Source organism: Musca domestica, unplaced genomic scaffold (genome assembly GCF_030504385.1).
Source record: "Musca domestica strain aabys unplaced genomic scaffold, Musca_domestica.polishedcontigs.V.1.1 139, whole genome shotgun sequence".
In the NCBI taxonomy this organism is placed as follows: domain Eukaryota; kingdom Metazoa; phylum Arthropoda; class Insecta; order Diptera; family Muscidae; genus Musca; species Musca domestica.
In genome coordinates, this window is record NW_026712191.1 from 1144864 (window position 1) to 1167695 (window position 22832).

The 22832-nt window shown below is 36.5% G+C and overlaps 1 protein-coding gene across 5 annotated transcripts in view; it reads right to left on the reverse strand.

The window, feature by feature from the left end:
* Positions 1-22832, reverse strand: part of LOC101893030 (protein unc-13 homolog 4B) — a 305332-nt gene that overhangs the window by 105242 nt on the left and 177258 nt on the right. For all 5 annotated transcript variants that reach the window (XR_009341667.1, XM_059118973.1, XM_059118974.1 and 2 more), the window contains 4 exons: positions 16689-16736; positions 16318-16477; positions 15447-16261; positions 15173-15387 (listed from right to left, as the gene is read on the reverse strand). Coding sequence is in view for 4 of the 5 variants with exons in the window: in XM_059118973.1 (XP_058974956.1) it covers positions 15173-15387; positions 15447-16261; positions 16318-16477; positions 16689-16736 (1238 nt within the window). In the remaining variant the exon portion in view is untranslated. The remainder of the gene's footprint in view (positions 1-15172; positions 15388-15446; positions 16262-16317; positions 16478-16688; positions 16737-22832) is intronic.

A 22832-nucleotide genomic window follows, 5' to 3' on the forward strand; every position in this document is an offset into this window, starting at 1 on the left:
GAAAATTTCTGAATCCTTGAATATTGCAGCATCAAGATTCTTTGCGTTGGAACGTCGCTTATCTAAGGATGCAAGTCTTCACGAGCAGTATGCTAAATTTATGAAGGAGTATGAGGATCTGGGACATATGACGAAAATACAATCAAGAGAGGTGCGTGGTAATCATTACTATATCCCGCATCATTGTGTCCTACGCCCAAATAGCAGCACAACAAAACTGAGGGTTGTGTTCGATGCGTCTTGCAAGTCATCATCTGGATGGTCACTCAATGATATTTTGCATTCAGGTCCCAGGGTTCAAGGAGATCTGTTCGGAATGCTGTTGCGATTTAGACTGCCGAGATTTGTGTTTACAACAGACATTGAAAAGATGTACAGACAAGTGCTAGTCGACAAAAGAGATCGCAAATATCAACTAATCGTATGGAGAAACACTCCAGACAAGGAACTCGAACATTACATGTTGAATACGTTAACATATGGTACGACGTGTGCCCCATATCTTGCTACAAGATGTCTGAAAAGGCTAGCAGATACGAACATACAAAGATATCCATTGGGGGCGATGGTATTGCAAAAGAATTTTTACGTTGACGATTGCATGTGCGGGTCTGACAGTTTAACAACGGCAATTGAGATGCAGAAACAAGTTAATATGTTACTACTGGAAGCTGGATTTAGACTACGAAAATGGTGTGCTAAACACTTAAAACTGCTGCATGGAATTCCTCCAGAAGATAGAGAAGTAGATCTCAATTTTGACAAATCATCAACCAAGGTTTTGGGATTAACATGGATTCCTCAAGCAGACCGATTTTGTTTGAAGAGTGATGTGAACGAATGCACCAAGGTCACCAAGCGGAAGGTCACATCTGATTTGGCAAGATTGTTTGACCCCTTAGGAATTGCGGGTCCTGTGGTGTCAGCAGCTAAGATCTTTATTCAGCAACTGTGGAAGAATAAACTTGGCTGGGACGAGGAACTGCCAGCAGAAAGGGCAGCATATTGGCTATCGTTCCGAGAAGGTCTGAAGATGTTAAATGATTTCAGGTTACCCAGACACATGTTTGATGGAGAGAAACCAACAAAAATTGAGATACATACTTTCGTGGACGCGTCAGAAAAGGCATATGGTGCTGTGGTGTATCTTCGAGCTATGCTGCCAGACGGCAGGCATATAGTCAGACTTCTTTGTTCAAAATCAAAAATAGCACCAATAAAGGAGATCACGCTGCCACGGTTAGAGCTTTGTGCCGCTGAATTGGGAACAAAACTTACTGCTAAGGTCAAAGCCGAATTGGGTTACGAAGATCTAAGGACTATTTATTGGTCAGACTCAGAGATTACATTGTACTGGATCAATTCAGAACCATCAGCTCTAAAGACGTTCGTTGCCAACAAAGTAAAAAATATACAAGGCAGATCGATAAACACTCAATGGCGACATGTGGGGACGAAGGATAATCCTGCCGATTATATATCCAGAGGTATGAAACCAGATCGTCTGTCGGGATGTCTGATGTGGTTTTATGGACCCACGTATCTACATGGAAATGAATCTCTCTGGCCGGGGCCCTTCTCAAAGAATAGAGAAAATCAATCCGATCTTGAATTCAAGACAAAATCTACAGTGTCAGCAATTGCCTCACAGAGTGGGTTACAGGATATGATCTATGGAATCAACCACAAGGGTTCATTTAGACGATTACAACGTATTGTCGGTTATGTCCTGCGATTTTCAGAAAGGATAAAGGGACGCAAGCATGGAAGTTCGACAGATGTATTGACACCTATGGAGTTGAATCAGGCGATGCAACTAATAGTCAAGACCGTACAGGTGGCAGATTTTGCGAAAGAAATTCAGCAATTGAGGAAACATGGAGCATTGGACAAATCAAGCTCCATACATAGTTTAACTCCGTTTCTTGATGACAGAGGAATACTTAGAGTCGGTGGCAGGTTGGAAGAGGCAACCTTAGCATACGACACAAAACACCCGATGTTGTTACCATACAACGATCCAATTGTGAAACTCATTCTTAGCATGATCCATTTAGAGAATAGCCACTGTGGCTCACAACTATTACTGGCAACATCAAGACAAAAATATTGGATAATCAAGGGGAAGGCTATGGCTCGCAACATTGTGCAAAATTGCGTAAGGTGCACCCGGGCGAAGCCAAAGTTATACAACCAAATCATGGGAAATCTCCCACCGAGCAGAGTCACACCAGCAAGGCCGTTTATTGTCTCCGGCGTTGACTATTGCGGACCGTTATGGGTCCACTACAAAATACGAGGCAAGAGACCACACAAGGTTTACATTGCTGTCTTTGTCTGCTTCGCAACAAAGGCTGTACATTTGGAAGTAGTTACAGACCTAACAACGGAAGCATTCATTGGAGCATTGAAGAGATTTATCTCTCGGCGAGGAAAATGTCAAACCCTATATTCAGACAACGCGACTAACTTTGTAGGTGCTAAAAATCAGCTCGATGAATTCAATAAGGCTGTCTTTGGGGAGAAAGGCAAAAAAATAATAGCGGAGACGTGTTCAAGAGAAGGGATCGATTTCCAGTTTATTCCCCCAAGAGCACCACATTTTGGTGGCTTATGGGAAGCCGCGGTGAAGTCAGCCAAGCAACTGTTGCTTCGCACCACTAATAGTGCATCATTAACCCACGAAGAGTTGGAAACAGTTGTTATTGAAATAGAAGCAATCCTGAATTCCAGACCGTTGACTCCTATTTCTGACGATCCAAATGATCTAGCTGCATTAACACCTGGTCATTTTCTTGTGGGAGAACCGTTAACGGCACAGGTTGACCCATCAGCGAACCAATGGTCAACATCATTGACAAGCAGATGGAAGGTCGTATCTCAAATTAGGCATGAGTTCTGGAAACGTTGGTCCACGGAGTACTTAAATACTCTGCAAGAAAGAAGGAAATGGAGTACACCATCTCCAAACGTGGAACCTGGTCAATTGGTCATTATTAAGGAAGATAACATGCCTGTAATGCAGTGGCCGCTAGGCAGAATAACCCGAACATATAAGGGCAACGATGGAGCCGTTCGTGTAGTCGACGTAAAGACACAAAACGGCGAAATTAAAAGAGCTATAACCAGATTAGCTCCTTTATGGAAAAAGGAAAAGGAACCTCTTCCGCCTATAGAGACCAAGAGTAGGAGTGAAGAGCCATCTCCAAAGCGATTGAAGACGTCAAGCAGCATGCTAGTATCGATGATGCTTGTGGCTTTACTATTTTTACCTCTATGCTTGTGTCATTCGTTCAACATACACAAGTTTGAGAATAAGCCCGGCATCTATTTTGAAGGAATTGGAATCACAAAAGTAGTAACAGCAGAGTGGAAACTGATCACTTATTATGATCTTTCCCCATTTTGGGCAGATATGGATGGCTTTTCTACCGGGATAGGAACCCTTCAGAAGTTGTGTAAGATAGCAGTTGAGAACAGAAGCTGTGAGATACTTTCAGAAAATCTTATTCAAGTACAAAAGCAGTTGGAATCAAATACACTGAACATATTCCCCAGGCGCATCAGGAGAGGAGCTCTAAACATAGTCGGGAACCTCGCACACTCGTTATTTGGTGTCTTGGATTCGGAATATGCGGAGCAAATGACTGTGACAATTGAGAAGGCAAATGAAGACAAGCAACATTTGTTGGATCTTCTAAAAAATCAGACATCTATTATTGATTCAACAATCAACATAATTAGAAAGGACGAAGATACGAGCCAAAGGAACTTCGGCAACATGCAAGTGGAGATGAACCTTTTGGCAAATAAGGTGAAGAAAGAAGAAGATGTTGTAAAGACAACACAATCAATTATGTTTCTCACTTCACAGCTCATGCTACTTTCATCAAGGTTGAAACATATAGAAGATAACTTAATCGACGTTTTAACGGATGCTCATCATGGTCGGATAAGTCCGTTGCTACTTACGCCACATCAATTGCTACAAGAGCTCCAAACCATCAAGGCTCACATTCCTCCATCTCGTGCTCTACCCGTTCGCGAAGATAATGTTTCGGATTTCTTCAAATTAATGAAGAGTAAGGGAAGGGTTATTAAGAACCATATCATATTCGAGATTCGCCTTCCATTAGTGGATCTCCAGCAGTATGATTTATTCAAAATGATCCCCGTACCTATGCTACGATCCGGTCGATTTATTTCAATAGCTTTGAAATCAACATTATTGGCAGCTAACGTCCATCGGGATGAGTTCATATCGCTAACCGCAGAAGAAATGAACAGCTGCATACATACCACAAATGACGTTTTATTTGCGACAACCAAGCGAAATTTAGCAAAGGCGATCGATCACATTTATGCGAGGTGATTTTCTTATTGAACAAATCGTCAGAAGCGTGCGACTTGCAATCGACCATGCACCACCAAACTTGGAGACAAATGGAACAAAAGAATAAATGGATGTTTACTCTAGCCAATTTAACAGAATTGTCCTTTGTTTGTGGTACAAAAATGACACACCTGGAGGTGCAAGGAGCTGGAACTTTAGAAATTGGGCCAGGCTGCATTTTCAAAGACAACACATTTACAATATACGGTCACTACGAAAACAAAACAACAGTGCACACATCATATCTGAGACTTAAGCCACTGGATTCCATAATCTCAAGCAGTAAGCTTGTCTTGCTCAACAAAACATTAAACAGCACCTATGAAACACATGCTGCTGAACTCGTCACCTTACACCAACAGCTAAAAACTATTGAAATCGGACGCCTTCCACAATTAATGAAATCGACGGCCATTCACCATCATACCATCAGCTATCTAGCTCTTTGCATTGGAATTGGAGTAGCCATATACGTCATTGTCAAGTTTCGCCACCACAGAACTTCCAACAATAACATGAACCCAACACCTACCCCTCGGCAGTCAGTCTCATCATCATACGTCATTGACCAGACAGTTTCTTGAACGTTCCTCGTTCAACGTGGGGGAGAATGTTCAAAAGAACATATTTTACTAACACATTTTTTAATTTTGTTTTTATTATTATTTTATTCTATGTCAGCATATAACTGACCTATATAATTATTGTTTGCCTTATGCAGGCCAATAGCCTAAATAAAGAAACACCTCGATTGGTTTCACATTGCATGGGTTATTGGCTGAAGTAATTTATTGCTTAGTTAACTTTAAATGCTAGTTTTAATGAATTCAAAAATGTATAAATAGAAAGCAAAAATAAATATTCTTGGTAGATTACAAGAAATTGTAAACATACCAAGGTTACACAATTTAAGTGTTGTGTATATCTGCTTTAATTAAAATATTAATAAACAATTTGATTATAGCTCCCATTTATATTATCGGCCGGTTTCACATATTTGATGTACGCAAAGCGAGAGAGACGAAATCTGGCACCAGAAAAAAATTTTCAATATAATTTGGCAATTTTTTTGGATATAGCTAACATATATATTTCGGCCGACTTCATACATGTTATGCACCAAACAAGATATATATGACCGATTCCAATGAAATTCAGAATTTGTGGCGGAATTTGGTTATAGTAATAATGTGATAAATTAATTGGGTATTAGTTAAGATTTGGATATATTCTCGGCCGATTTCACATATTTGACGCGGAATTTGATGTAAAAGTAAATTTTTTAAAATTATATTTAAATCGGATCAGATTGGGATATGATTTTAATAAGAACTATTGACCCACAGCACCTTAGGCTAACACTAAAAAACAACACAACAATTAATTTGAAATTCGCTTATTACGGGGAAGTATGTTGCTACCTCGAATTCACTAATTGCAATAGAAATGCTACTCAACTTCAAAAAATTGCAGTTTCCTGCACGCTTGCTATTTGCTATGAAATAAATAAATCCAAAAGACAAACCCTTCGTGTATGCATGTCATGTTACTGCTTTTCTAATGGTTTTGTTTAATAACGCATTAAAGTAGTGCAATATTTTTTTTTTTAATTTTTAAATTTGTTTTATATTATCCAACATATATTCGTAAATAAAATTTTGAATGCATATAAAATCAATTTTCAATTTTTTCAATTTGGCTTATTATATTGAATTCAATCGTTTTTGTGAACAAAATAAATAATTATTTTCACAATATAGAAAAAAGTTATCTTAATTTTTGACGGATTTTGACAATTCGTACTATTTCGGAATGGTATCTTGGCAAAAAAGAAAAAAATAGTGTAAAAGTTTGAATGATCGTTTTGGTGTGAAATTTCTTCAATTTGACATACTATATTAAAGTGTGCATTTTTATTGTTTTGAATTTTGAATGTATAATATCAACAAGTAAAAGAACATTAAGTTCGGTCGGGCCAAACTTGTAATACCCTCCACCTTAGGGTAAAGGAAACATTAGAAGAAATGTGGCAAAAACCATCAAAATACCGAATATCGGAGGGTACCGTTATATGGGGGCTATACCAAATCATGGACCTACACATGCAAGGTTTCGCCAACGAAGCTAGAACCCATTATGACCTACAAATACCAATTTTCAGACAAATACGTGAAAAAAATGTGGCAAAAATCATCAAATTACCGAATATCGGGAGGTACCGTTATATGGGGGCTATACCAAACCGTGGACCTATAATTACAATGACCCGCCATACGAACTGGGACCCGTTATAACCTACAAATACCAATTTTCAGACAAATCCGCGAAAATATGTGGCATAAATCATCAAAATACCGAATATCGGGAGGTACCGTTATATGGGGACTATACCAGAACGTGGACCGATATATCTCATTTTCAATACCAGCCATCCTAGACACAATACCAATTGCTCTGCTAAATAATGTGGGCTGTATCGTGATTTCAACAGACAGACAGACGGACATCGTTAAATTGACTTAGAATTTTATGCTGATTATGAATATATATACTTTATGGGGTCTAAGACGAATATTTAAGGATGTTACAAACGGAATGACAAAGTTAATATACCCTCCTTTCCAAGGTGGAGGGTATAAAAATGAATTGAGTGCGCAGTACGATGTTAAATGACGATCTTCCATGTCTAAAATTGGCATCTAGCTTTCAAATCCAGGACTTACATCGTGCATCAGCTAAACATTTAAACAAACAAAAATCAATCAAATCAAAAATCAGCAATCAGTGAAATTCCGAGCATAAAGGGCGCAAAATAGTAGAAGAGCGCATTGGACATTTCTTCCTAAACATTCAGGATTCCTTCAATCCCTTTTGCAGGTCAGGGCCGGACTGTTACTATCATCCACGCTTGGGTAAAGAAAACATTTTTATACAATGTTACCTGGATTGAAGCGATACAATTACCAGCAAGACCGTTTGGATTATACAGTTAAACTTTTCAAGAAACCATAAACAAAACGGGAACCTCTACAGACAATTTTATACTTCAAGGATTGTCATCTACCAAACCTTCTTAAATACAAACAAGTAAAAAAACATTAAGTTTGGCCGGGCCAAATCCACCTTAGGGTAAAAGAAACATTAGAAGAAATGTGGCAAAAACCATTAAAATGCCGAATATCGGGAGGTACCGTTATATGGGGGCTACACCAAAACGTGGACCTATAATAACAATGTTTCGCCACACGAACTAGGACCCACAAATACCAATTTTTAGACAAATCAGTGAAAAAATGTGACAAAAACCATCAAAATACCGAATATCGGGAGGTACCGTTATATGGGGGCTATATCAAATCATGGACCCATGCATGCAATGTTTCGCCACCCATTATGACCAACAAATACCAATTTTCAGACAAATCCGTGAAAAAATGTGGCAAAAATCATCAAATTACCGAATATCGGGAGGTACCGTTATGTGGGGGCTATACCCAAACGTGGACCTATAATTACAATGTTTGACCCACAAATACCAATTTTTAGACAAATCAGTGAAAACATGTGGCAAAAACCATCAAAATACCGAATATCGGGAGGTACTGTTATATGGGGGCTATACCAAATCATGGACTCATACATGCAATGTTTCGCCACCTGAGCTAGAACCCATTATGACCAACAAATACCAATTTTCAGACAAATCCGTGAAAAAAGGTTGCAAAAATCATCAAATTACCGAATATCGGGAGGTACCGTTATATGGGGGCTATACCAATCATGGACCAATACATATAATGTTGAGCTACCGGAGCTAGAACCCATTATGATCTACGAATACCAATTTTTAGACAAATTCGTGAAAAAAAGTGGCAAAAAAACCTAAAAATACCGAATATGGGTAAGTATCGTTAGATGGGGGCTACACAAATACCTATCTATACAATGTTTCGCCACCGGAGCTAGAACCCATTACAAATTTGGAAAATGTGGCAAAAATCATTAAAAATCCGAATATTGGGAGGTACCGTTATATGGCTGATATACAAAAACGTAGACTGATATATCTCATTTTTAATAACAATCATCCTAGACACAATTGAAATAAATCTGCCAAATTTTGAAGATCTACGTCAAATAATGTGGGCTGTATCGTGATTTCAAGAGACAGGCGGACATCGATAAATCGACTTACAATTTTTATTCGTCTACGACGAATATTTTGGTATGTTATAAAGTTAATACACCATGCTTTTCAAGGTGGAGGGTATAAAAATGGTTATTTATAACCTGATCTGTGATTTATAGTGCTTCAAAAAATATGCATTGAAAACTAAAAGTACAGGCCGGCAACGCGGACCGGGCCAGCTAGCTATACAACTTCTTAAACATCCGACTCCAGCAAGTAGCCAACAGCAAGCAGCCAACAAACACAAAGTGTTACGATAAAAATAACACTTCATGTCCACAAATAATTAAAACAATTGGTGTCACCAGGCTTCGAAATAGTCTGGGTTGCGAGGAGAAGTATAGTGGAAAAAACCGGGCTATTAAACGAAACAACAGCAGCATCAACAATAGCAGCAGCAACAACAATAACAGCAGCATTGGCTAAATTATAGCATTAATTGAGTGCACGAAGCTACAAAATCGATCACTAACGTCATTATGAACTGATTCTGCTCGGGTTTTTTGTTAATGAATAATCGAGATTTAGACAAGGAAATTGAACTATTAACAACTTTATTGAGCCAATTTCCTGTAGACAGAAAGCCTAACAATAATAACATAATTTTTACGACCGCAGAAAGCATACGCGCTCTCGTTGACTCTGCCATTTCGGCAGAGTTAAGGGTCCAAAGATACCAGTTCCAAAACCAATTTCTCATATTAAAGATAAATTCGATCAAATTTCAATATCGGCCCCTGAAGTTGTGTCTTACAAAGAAATTGAAATAAATTCACAATGTCGGTGTAATGAGTCCTCAGATGTTGTAAAATCCCTACCTGAATTCGAAGGCAAACATGAATCGTATGTTTCATGGCGCCTGGCTTTTCACACAGTCTACAAGATATTTAAGCTGTACAACGGCATTTCTAAACTTTACCAGGCCGTGGCAATTATTCGAAATAAAAAAAAGGTTTGGACCATATGGTGTTATCTTCATTTAATACGGTATTAAACTTTAAAACCATAATTGCCCGCTTGGATTTCACGTACTCAGACAAACGTCCGATATACTTAATTCAACAAGAGTTATACACTCTTCGTCGGGGTAGTATGACATTGTTAGAATTCTACAACGAAGTAAAGAAAAAATTGACTCTACTTATAAATAAAACTGTTATGCCGTACGAAGTTGCTGTTGTAAATTCTATGAACGAAAAACACCGGATGGATGCGTTAATCGTTTTCATCTCCGACATCAAAAAAGATTTAAGTAACGCACTTTTTTCTGTGCGCCCGTCTGACCTACCATCAGCCTTGGCGTTAGCCCAAGAGGTTGAATCAAATCGGGAAAGGTATCCATTGCCTCAAGCTTCGCGAAATTTCGCAAAGATAGGGACAATAATAAAAATTAACCACATTCACCACACGGGGGTGGCTATAATAAGAATCCACATTTTGTGAACCGAATTCAAAATTGTACAAATAGGAATGAAAATTATTCGATAGAACCAATGGAGATCGATGAATCCGTTCAATTCAGTAAATCATCAAAATTCAAGATTTTGTGCTAAGCCACAAAATCAGAACATGTCACAATAATTTCAAAATCGATTAAATTGGCAGACGGGAAAAAGACCTAATATCGGTACTGCCAAATATACTGGGACAAAACATCAAAGAATAAATCATCTTTCCCAAGATGAGTCCGAACGCTCTTAAGACCACCACCATGTTGCGGGGACCGAAGCAGACGATGTTAAAATTTATGCTCAGGACGAATTCGATCAGATTAATTTTTAGGTGCAGTTTTCTGCTACCATTTGTAGAAAGATAAGTGGTATCAAACTTTTAGATACGGGTGCTTCGAAGAAATATATTAAACCTATAAAAGGTTGCAAATACATAGTTCCAGTAAGCAACCCATTTGTGGTGAAGTCAATTCACGGCTTCACATCAATTAAAGAAAGGTTCACAGTGAATATTTTCAACACCAATAGTTCTTTTTATTCCCTCCACCATAGTATGGAGGGTATATTAAGTTTGTCATTCCGTTTGTAACGATTCGAAATATACATTTGAGACGCCACAAAGTATATATATCCTCGATCAGCATAAAATTCTATGTCGATTTAGCGATGTCCGTCCGTCTGTGGAAATCACTCTAGCTTCCGAACGAATTGAAGTAGATTGATTAATTTTTACTCAAATGCATATTATGTCTGCAGAACTTTTGGTATGAAAATGGGCCATGTAGGTCCACGTTTTGGTATAGTCCCCATATAACGTTACCTCCCGATATTCGGTATTTTGATGATTTTAGCGACAACATTCATCGGAATTGTTTCAAATTTGGTATTTGATGATCGTAATGGATTCTACAGCCTATGGCAGGAAATTGTCTGTGAAGGCCCACGTCTTCATATAGCCCCTATATAACGGTACCCCCCGATATTCGGTATTTTGATGATTTTAGCAACATTATTATTTTTTCAAGTTACGCATTTGAATATTGTAATGGCTTATTACAAATATTATTAATATAACGGCTAAATTCGGTATATGTACGATGTTAACAGAATTTTTAACGGATTTTTTTTTTTTGAAAAATTGTCAAATTCGTTCCAAATGGTGGTGGTTATTCAAAGTTCGGCCCGACCGAACTTACAGCTTTTTTAATTGTTTTATCTTACCTGCACTCTCAACGTTTGACGGTATCATTGGCCTTGATCTGATACACAGACAAGTGCAACATTGAGCTTCGAGAGAAGGGAACTGAAAAGTATAGCTGGCATCGAAAAGATCCAATTTTTAAAATGCGTAAATGTAAATTTTACACATAAAGGTGCCCAATCTATCGCAGGAAAATTTAGGGAAATGATAAGAAAATTTTTGTGCGTTTTTGCAAATCCAAAAAAATCACTCCCATACAATATGAATATTGCACCTACTTTTCGCACTAATAGTAGTGTTCCCATCTACTCAATACTATACCGATATCCCATGGGTTTAGGTGCCTTCTTTAACAAAAATGTAAAATGCCATTCCAGATCACCCTATAACAATCCCGTTTGTGTTGCTGATAAAAAGGGAAAAGATATAGAATACGGCAACACTAAAAGACGGTTAGTGACAGATTTTATGAAATTAAACGGGGTCACTGTCGATGACAAATACCCAATACAAGAAATAACCGTTATTCTCTCAAATTTTGGGTAAATCGGGTTTTTTACTCGCTTGATCTTAAGTCAGGCTTTCACCAAATATCACTATCTGAACAAGATCTGGATAAAACGGCATTAAAGATTGAATGGGTATTGGACAAATTATATGCTGCCAATATGAGAATTTCCCGGGAGAAATCACATTTTTTCCAAAAAAGCGTTGAATATCTTTTCTTTATAGTTTCAATAAATGGCATAAAAATGAATCCAGAAAAGGTAGAGGCCGTCCTCAAATATGAAAAACCTGCAAACTCTTTAATGTAAGGTCGTTTCTGGGATTGGGAAAATGTTTTATTTAATATTTTGCGTCTACTGCTAACCACTAACCGATATTCTAAAGGGCGAAAACGGCAAAAATTAGTGGTTCCCGAAAAGAATAAAAATAAATCTTAATACAGAGCAACTCCAGACGTTTGAAAAACTTAGGAAAATTCTTACATCAGAAATGTGATTTTACAATACCCATATTACAAAAAAAAAACGTTTGATTTGACAACGGACGCCTCGTCTGGTGGTTTAGGTGCAGTCTTGTTCCTAGACAGAAAACCAATAAGTTATGATTTCAAGAGCCTTAAAAAATAGAGAATTAAATTTCGTAACAAATGGAAGGGAACTACTGGCCATAGTATGGGCCTTAAAGAATCTCAGGAACTATATATACGGCGTGAATATTTTTGAATATTTTTACGAACTACCAGCCTCTGACATTTTCCGTTTCGGATAGCAATCCGAATGCCAAAATTAAACGCTGGAAAACGTTCATCGACGAGCACAATGCAAAAATCCTTTACAAACCTGGGAAGGAGAATTATGTAGATGATGCCCTGTCCCGACAACACATTCACGCTTTAGAAGAATACGTACAGTCGGATATTGCTACAGTGCATAGCGAGTTGTCGCTTACATACACAATCGAAAAGACAGACAACCAGTAAATTGTTTTCGGAATTAAAGAAGAATAGAAGTAAGCGAAAGTAATTCGGAAAGAACAGCCAGTATATTTGGTAAGAACACTCGACATTTCTTGTATTTCTCAGATAGAAAAAGACTTTTCCAAAGAATATTCGATGTAGTTTAAAGTGATATGGTAAATGCAATTTTTTGTGATATAAAAGTACGGGCATTCATTCAACACAGATTAGTGGAAACATTCCCGTTAACTACATTTTGTTACACTGACCACATGGTAACTGACATATTTGACAAAAACGAACAAGAAGAAATTACTGTCGCGGAACACAATTGGGCATATAGAGCCGCCCAGCAAAATGTAAAACAAACTCTGCAGGACTATTTTTCCCAAAAATGAAGACGATAGTTAACGAGGTGGTTTCAAACTATAAAATCTGTCAAAAAACAAAATATGATAGACACCAAGAGTCAAATTTTTGGAGAAACATCTATTCCTTCATATACTGGGGAAATTTTACATATTGACATTCTCACAACTGACAAGAAATACTTTCTCACTTCAATAAATTCTTAAAATTAGCAATTGTCCAATTAATCGCTTCCAGAACAATAATATACGTTAAATACGCCATTTTACAGCTTATGAACTATTACCCGAGGACAAAAACAATATATTGTGACAACGAACCATTTATTAATGCTGAAACAAACAACATAATCGATTTAAGGTAGAAATCTCCAATGCACTACCCCTTCATGCTGGCTCAAATGGGCAGGTAGAGAGATTTCACAACACCTTGGTGGAAATAGCACCATGTCTGAAGATAGAAAGAAACATTGAAGATACAGCCGAATTAATATGTCAAATAACAATAGAATAGGACAATTCATTCGGTCACAGATAAACGACCCATTGACATAATTCACCCGTAGACTAGTGACCTTAACCCAGAAATTAAGGAAACATTTTAAATGCACAGAATAGTCAGTTTCAATGTAGGTCACAAAGTTTCCGTAAATGAGCGATTACGAAATAAACTTACGCATTTGTACACCGAAGAAACAGTCGAAGCAGACTTGAGGACCACAGTCTTAATAAAAAGGGAGGGTGGTCCATAGAGACAATTTGAGGCAATTAACATAAAGCTTACTTTTGTTTTTCTTTTTCGTCAGGATTTGGACAATGTACTCAGTGATCGTAAAAGAGACTGAGGAAATGAGAATTCATTTTCCCAGTTCACACATGTGACAGCTATAGAACTCGGATATACGACATATAAAGACGCTTATAGAAATACTAAAGTACACCTTGACTACGCAGGTCAAATCAACGGATTCTACTATCTTCTGACAATAGATGCATACTCAAAGTATCCTGCAATTTATCAAACATAATCGGTCACAGCTACATCTACAATCAAACCAATGAACGAGTACGTTTCACAATTCGCAACCCCCACCTCGTGTCAGATAACGAACTCAGTTCTGTTCCAATATTTTTGAACAATGGAGCAAAGAGCTATTCAACGTACAGGCACAGTTGAAAGGCTGAAAGGTTTGTAGACACTTTCAAAAGATCCATCATAAAATTAAAGGGGTAGAACGATACCGAACCGAACGATTCTACGATTTTTGGAAATATATAGATCCATGGCTAGTACTAATTCACCGAATGGGTCATCACCATAGAACGCAAAATGAGAACCCTATTTGACCCTCTTAAAAAGCGTCGATATCAGCTCGAGAAAGAAAGAAGAAAATGGAAGACCAATATAACACCCAAGATGACACTAAGTCGAATTCATTTCAACGGGAAGGCTTAGTATACGCAAAAGATTTTCATCAACATATTATTGGTTGGAAGTCGGAAGAAAATATCACCTATCATCAGTTATCAACAAACAAGAATGGCCCAGAGAAGACCACCAGTTAAAGTAATATCAAGAAATCCGCTTAAAAACTTAAGATTAGAGTTATAAGGGTAAATCTACAACACCACGACTTTGTTACATGCCTAAGTAGTTGTTATGTTTTCTTTTCTGTACACAGTCAGGGAGCCTCATTGCAACCGTTTGTAGATGGTTGTAATGAATCTGAAGACTGTGATGAATATGTATGTGATATATCAAGAGCTAATATATTGTCTGATGACGGAGGAACATTTGCTAATATTTTCAGAAGTTGATCTGCTTTGACGAAAAAGAAAAACAAAAATAAGCTTTATGTTAATTTGAAGGCCATAATTCGTGCCAAAGGTGACATTTTTGCTTTCATTCCATACAATTAAACAAAATGTAAAAAGTAAGGTGTTTGACTTTGTTGCTGTTCTTTATCTCACACTGTAGCAATATTCGACTGTACGTTTTCTTCTAAGACGTGAATGTACTCAAAATTCCGGAGAGTAAAACTGTTTTATAAGAAGTAAATTCAATGAAAATTAGGTTCCATTCATTATTAGTACAATAGATTACTTACCCATTGCTAGATAGCGTTTTAACACCAAATACAATTCAAATAGTGTTGTTCCCATGTTAACATTATCTATGTTTGGGAGCTCTTCGAAATTATCATCGGGTACATCAATTCGCTTAATATGACTACATACATCACAGACAATTGTAAAAGCGATTTCGGCAATTTTATTATCGTAGAATTTATATAGGATTGTGGAAAAACTAATTTTCATTTTTCTGGAAAATTTATCAGTATGAAGATTAAAATATATGTGCAAGCAACATTTATTACTTACTGGTAAAAATGCTTATCGAAATATTCCATTGCCCTTTGAAGGTCCGACCGAATCATTTGTATCACTTTAATTAAATATTGCAGATTTGCATCATCGGACATGTGGTCCCACTTTTTTCGATTGGCTTCTGTAATGTGCTCGAGCCATTCCATAGTACCAGAATGCAAGGCATCAATAACAACGCTGTCAATTGTGCACTCATCGTTTGGTCGAGATATCCAACCGTAAACATTTGGAGAAAATAATTCAATATTTTGGGGCTGATCTAGCATCTTTATCTTAGACATAATATCTAGTACCTCACACAACGTCTTAAGTATTTGCTTGTCGCTCCAATTTTTTGCTCGTATTTTTCTTAGAACGGTGAAACAGGATGGAAGAATTCGTTTTACTCCATCCCAGAATATTTTGACATCATCGCTTTCATTTAATTGACACTTTAACACGGGCACCAAATTGTCTAATATAGAGTTAAATAACGTAAAACTCAGGGGATGTTCCTCGTGAATAGTTGCATAGACAGACCATTGGCTAAGGGCACATTCGAAGTTAGATAATCCTGATTGAACGGCGTGTTGTAATCTTATAGTTTCAGCATTAGAACTAAACTTTCCGCACCACCAGTAGTTTGCAACTTGCGATGATTCCAGTTCATGCATGAGTAATAGTTTAAGTAAATGTCTGTGTTCCTGCACAGCAACGTGTTTATTTTTTTCAGCACTCAATGCTAAACTAACTAAAATAGAACCTCTACTTTTGGTTTTGTTTCCCTTTTCCAAATTATACCAAACAGTTGTACCAGATGCAGGAATGGACTTAAAATAAAATGTTCAGGAAACTACATGTTGAGTATCAAATAAAATTCTCATACCTTCAGTGTAATTGCAGTTCTTCCAATCAATTCATTGTCATGTTTTCCAGTAGATGCAGTCACTGCGATTTCTTTCATTAACTTACGTAGTCCCTTAATGCCCTTCACGTCCATTAGCTTATTCACCTTCTCCTTTACAGTTTCAGCGGCATCAAAGTCCCTTTAATAAAAAGTTGAAAGAATTATTTGTGCCTATGACAAATATTCAATAACTTATATGGAATCCCAAAAGCTATAACATATTAATGGCATACTCATTGATATAATTAATCGTTATGTTTAAAATGTATATTTTATATTTCCACGCTTTATATAACAGAAAGTAATTACTGAGATTTAAGTTTAAAACATTCCACATTTTTACTACTTACCAAATCTCAATTATGAGTACTTCGTTTCTTGGGTTATCGGTGATTGGTCTAAAAAATAAAAAAGGGTTTAAAATGTCGCTAAAAATTGCAAAGGTTTTAAAAAGTAATTTTCATATGCTTCTTTTAATATATGTCCTCAATTTTACTTCAACATTGCTCGGCAAACATTGGTCTTTCGAGCCGAATCTTACAATCCGTCTTCTTCCTTCACGAAGAAAAGCGAAAAAGGACTGTGTCACAGAAACTTTCAGATTTAACGATCCTCCTATTTGTCTCTTCGAGGATAAAACGGCATCATCGTCAATAACAACGGTATCATCGATAGCTACCATCACATCGTTAACAGGCTGTTCCACGGTATCGAAAGAACACGTCCGTTCCACTAAAAACCATCAGAACGAAACATTTTTCATGTGCGTGAAGATAACAACGAATTTAACTAGCGAAGACTCAATCCGCTCAAGTACTGTATAAAAGTTATAATTCTCAGTATAACAGATATGTGTGAAGTTAAAAACGAATTTAAATACTGGATAACTATATACTGATAAATTTAAACAAATTTTAATATATTAAAGAAATATCTCTGCAACGTTAAAATTTCCGAAATAAAATGTTCCAACTTTCGACGTTTCTGAAAGTACTCCTCGCCAGATTTCGAATGATATCTTCCATATGGACCTATCCCTCCTAGATTTTGCACAATGGAATTCCAGCTAACTCATAAAATTTATATTTAAATCTACTTAAAAATAGTTATATGGGTTCCATGGAGTAGACAGTATAGGCTGTTCAAGAACATTAACTTTGCAGAGATATTTCTTTAATATATTAAAATTTGTTTAAATTTATCAGTATATAGTTTTCCAGTATTTAAATTCGTTTTTAACTTCACACATATCTGTTATACTGAGAATTATAACTGTTATACAGTACTTGAGCGGTTTGAATCTTCGCTAGTTAAATTCGTTGTTATCTTCACGCACATAAATTTTTCGAAGATCAAAGCGAACGAAAAAGTAAGAATTTCAGTGCAATGTTGCGTTCTCAAATCAAGTCAATTCAATAAAGTCAATCAAATTGAAAAAAAAAAAAAAAAAAATCATTCGTACATGATAAAATATTGGATTTTCTGGTTCATATCTCATACTATTGTGAAATGATATTATTCATATAGTTCCACTTACTCAATAAATACATAAAACCTATGAATAACAGTTTATCCGTTGTCGCTTTATACTACACAAAAAAGGCTACATATAATATTTGGATTCAAAAAGAAAAAAACTACAAATGTACATTCGATAATAGTAAGTCAAAATGAAAAAAATCATGCAATATTAAACATTACGATTGTACATTTCAAAAGTCAAAATAAAAATTTTTCGAAAATCAAAGCGAATGAAAACGTTAGCATTTCAGTGCAATGTTGCGTTCTCAAATCGAGTCAATTCAATAAAGTCAATCAAATTGAAAAAAAAAAAAAAAAAACATTCGTACATGATAAAATATTGGATTTTTTGGTTCATATCTCATACTGTTCTGAAATGATATTATTCATATAGATCCACTTACTTAATAAATACATAAAATCTATGAATAACAGTTTATCCGTTGTCGCTTTATACTACACAAAAAAAGGCTACATATAATATTTGGATTCAAAAAGAAAAAGAAACTACAAATGTACATTTGGTAATAGTAAGTCAAAAATCATGCAATATTAAACATTACAATTGTACATTTCAAGAGTCAAAATAAAAATGTTCAAATTTCACATTTTTACGCAATTTTTTGGATTTTATCCTTTTCTGCCAAGAGCCAATTCCGAGTACGTCTGAATTTTTAAAATCAGACCAGCGGATCTTGAGTTATAAGCATAGTAACTAACACAACATTCTGATATATATAGACTAGCTGAACCCGGTGCGCTTCGCTACGTTAAATTCAAAAAATTAAAAAAAAAATTGTTGTAATACTTCAATGTGTAAATAAACAAATAGCTCGGTCTACGACTCGTGAACATGACAGGAACCATGAGAAAAGCAGGAACTTGCCAAATTTTGTTCGCATATACAAAGGGTTTGTCCTTCGGATGTTATAATTTCATAGCAAATGCCAAGCGTGCAGGAAACTGAAATCTTTAGAAGGTGAGTCGCATTTCTGTTGCAATTAGAGAATTCGAGATAGAAATATACTTCTCCGTAATAATCGTATCCTCAATTAATCTGATGTCTAGTTTTTTACTGTTAGCCTAATACCATTGCAAAGGCGTTGTTGGTCAATGCTTCTTAATAAAACCATATCCCAATCTAAACCGATTTCAATGTAATTTAACAAAATTTACTTTTACACCAAATTCCGTCACACCATCCATATTTCATTGAAATTGGTACGTGAAATCGGGCGAAAATCTATATCCAAATCTTAATCGATTTCCAATTAATTTTTCAAATTTATTATTGTAACCAAATTCCGCCACACATTCTGAATTTCATTGGAATCGGTTATATAAGTTATCGTGAGAAAACCAGCTTATGTCGTTGTTCCCACAGTTTTGGCTTTTGTGAAGTAACTGAACGCGTGGGCTACTCAGCACATTTAACATTCCCACAGGTTCTTGACATTTGAGTAGTCAAATGTGATGCTGCAATGTCAGCAAAGCGGTGGCAGAGCTACGGCAGTGGAGCTTAGATTAAGAAAAGTAAAATATAATTAAGTTAGTGGATAACAACTTATAGAAGTATCAACACGTATATCAAAATTGCAATATATGTAATAAGGAATAATAATAAAATTGTACAATTAGCCCCCAGCAGGAAAAAAACAAGTCGAAGTGAACGATAACGAAAAGAAGGCAGCGTTAGAAATACACTGTAAGTCTGAAAACACTGGAAGTGTGGAAAACACTAGTAATCTGAAAATCACTGGTAGTAGCACTACTTGGACCACCTGGAAATTCATTATAAGTTAACTAATTCATTACAAAAAATGTTAAGGTGAGTGAAGTGCTGGTGGAAAAAAATTAAAAGTAAAACAAAAGAAAATAGTGATTGAAAGTAAATGAGTAAATGAGCAAATTTTAGCACCTGAACATGATCGAGCACACCGAGCAACTCAGGAAAATGTCAAGCATATTCTGGAGGCAGCTTAGGCCAAAAAGGCAGCTTATTTCCCAGACACCCATACCAACATATTGCGGGGAAGTCCTTCACATTGACATATTTTCCACCGGTTCAAAGTACTTTCTGACTTGCATCGACAAATTTTCAAAATTTGCGATAGTACCGTCATTAAAATTCAGGACTATAGTGGATGTTAAAACACAGCTACTACAGATGCTCAATATGTTCCATGGTACAAAAACCATTTATTGTGACAACGAAAAGTCACTTAACTCCCACACCAATACTCTACGTTGAAAAATCACTTCGACATAGATATCGTAAATGCCCACCCCCAATACAGCACATCAATTGGGCAGGTAGAGCGCTTCCACAACACACTGACGGAAATAGCGCGATGCCTTAACATTGAATAGAATCTGGACGATATCGAAGATATAGTACTTTTAGCCACCATCGAGTATAATAAATCAATACATACGGTGACTGGAATGAAACCCTAGAATATTCCATTCAACAAAGAATGATGAACAAATAGTGTCACGGTTAAAATCCGCCCAGGATAAAGAGTTAATAACTCACAATAAGATCCGACGTGACAGGGAATTTTCCGTAAGGGAAAAATTTCTCGTCTAGAATTATAGGAGATTAGGGAACAAACCAACTAGGGACAAAAGTTCTGATAAGAGGGAGGAGGGTCCATAAGGACAGTCTTCTGTGAAGTTCCTTTCACTGTAATGTAAAAAAGAAGATATCTTATATTGGTCGTGAGTTAAAGGTAGCGAGTAATTGAAATATTGTATTATTTTAGAATTGTCTTAGGATTGGTCATAGCCATATTAGTGTCGGCATCAAATGGACGGTTAATGGACTACTCTAATGCGAGATACATTCTGGACACCGGCGAGATCTTATAATTTGGGGAAACTTTGGACACATAAAACATGTTACTAACCTAACCTAATACAAATTACTAAGCGATGATACAGCTAATGCTACTAACCACTTTCCCCAAACTCATATGAGAAAGTTGCTGGATGCGGACGTAAATCAAATAAGTAGACTGATACAGACGGTAAATATTCACCATAGGCAAGCGAGAGGCCTGAATGCGTTAGGAACAGGCCTGAAATACATCACTGGGAACCTGATCATTATGACTTCGACAAACTGACCAACACAGTTGGCCAACTAATCAACTCACAGGAGAGACAGTTTACTATCAACACCGAAGTGCAGAATGAAATTAATAGCCTCACCACTGCAGTAATTAAAGGTAGAAAAAAAAGGGAAGTTGATGCAGGAAATCTTTATGATATCCTCCTAGCGAGAAATAGGGCGATAATAACCGAATTAAATAATTTAGTAATTTCCATTACATTCGCAAAAATTGGAGTTTTGAACCCTATCCTTTTAGTTATCAATGAAATAAATTTCACAATAAAAAAAACCAGCACTGCACAAACCGTAGCCGATATTATGGCTGTATCTGAAATTTAGATTTTGCAATACAATAATGTAATATATTTCCTGATAAGATATCCTATCCCTAAATGTAAGGAAATTATTATATTACCAGTAGCAAAAGGTCACCTCATGCTCCACTTGCAAGAATCCATCCTAGCTGTATGTCACAATTACACCTCAGCAACAACAACAACATTTTGTCTGTCATCATGCGCTCTGGAACTAATGACACGTAACGCCGCTAACTGCAGCACAACATTCAAAACCTCCACCAATTACAGCGATACGCAATGGCTTGGTGGTCATCAATTACAAACTGGCGGTTGTAGAAGAAAACAACGGACCCCCTGTTACGGTCAATGTTACTTACCATTTGTCTTCAATGATATCGTTAGAATCAATAATACGATGTACTACAACGAAAATTCAACGACACCCCTACAACCAGATATTCCATGGGCTTCTGTGATTAACCTTACGCAACACACCGACATACTAAGCACGTCCTATCTCCATCATGTCAATAAGCAAAATCTCCAACATATCCATCACATAAAACATGTGGTCTATTAAGGTCATATCGCAAGTTTATCGACAATTGGAATTCTATTACTTATAGGACTGATTGCTTACTCACTTCGAATCAGGGCCTCCGCAAAGAAAAAATTCTTATAACTAAATCTGTGGAGATCGCAACAAAAAACGCTAACGTTGGGACCGTGGACGGCCCTAACTTAGAAGGGAGGAGTTATCGCGAAGAAATAAGCTCATTTCATCATTCCCACAGTTTTAGCTTTCGTCAGGTAACTGAACGCTATACGCGTGTGTTACTTAGCACATTTAACATTTCCCACAGGTTCTTGACATCTGAGTAGCCAAATGCGGTGCTGCAATGTCAGCAAAGCGGTGGCAGAGCTACGGTAATGGAGCTTTGATTAAGAAAAATAAAATATAATTATAGAAGTATCAACACGTATATTAAAATTGTAATAATTTTTTTTGGTAACTTATTTCGCCTCTCTGTCCGAATTTCTTTGGAATCGGACATACATAACGCGTTGGGTGCATCAAATATGTAAAATTGCCGAAAATATATATGGGAGCTATATCCAAATGTGAACCAATTTCAATACAATTTGACAAATTTATTTTTGTGCCAAATTTAGTCACTCATTTCATTGGATTCGGATATACGTATCGTGTTTGGTGTACCAAATATATGAAATCGGCCGAAAATATATATGGGAGCTATATCCAAATCTGAACCGATTTCAATATAATTTGACAAATTTATTTTCTGATCAAAATCCTGTCACACATTCCAAATCTTATTAGAATCGAACATACATATCGTGTTTGCTGCATCAAATAAACGAAATCGGTCGAAATATATATGAGAGCTATATCCAAATCTATACCGATTTCTATATAATTTAACAGATTTATTTGTGTACCAAATTTAGGCACTCATGCCGAATTTCATTGGACTCGGACATATGTATCGTGTTTTGTGCATCAAATATTTGAAATCGGGCGAAAATATCTATGGGAG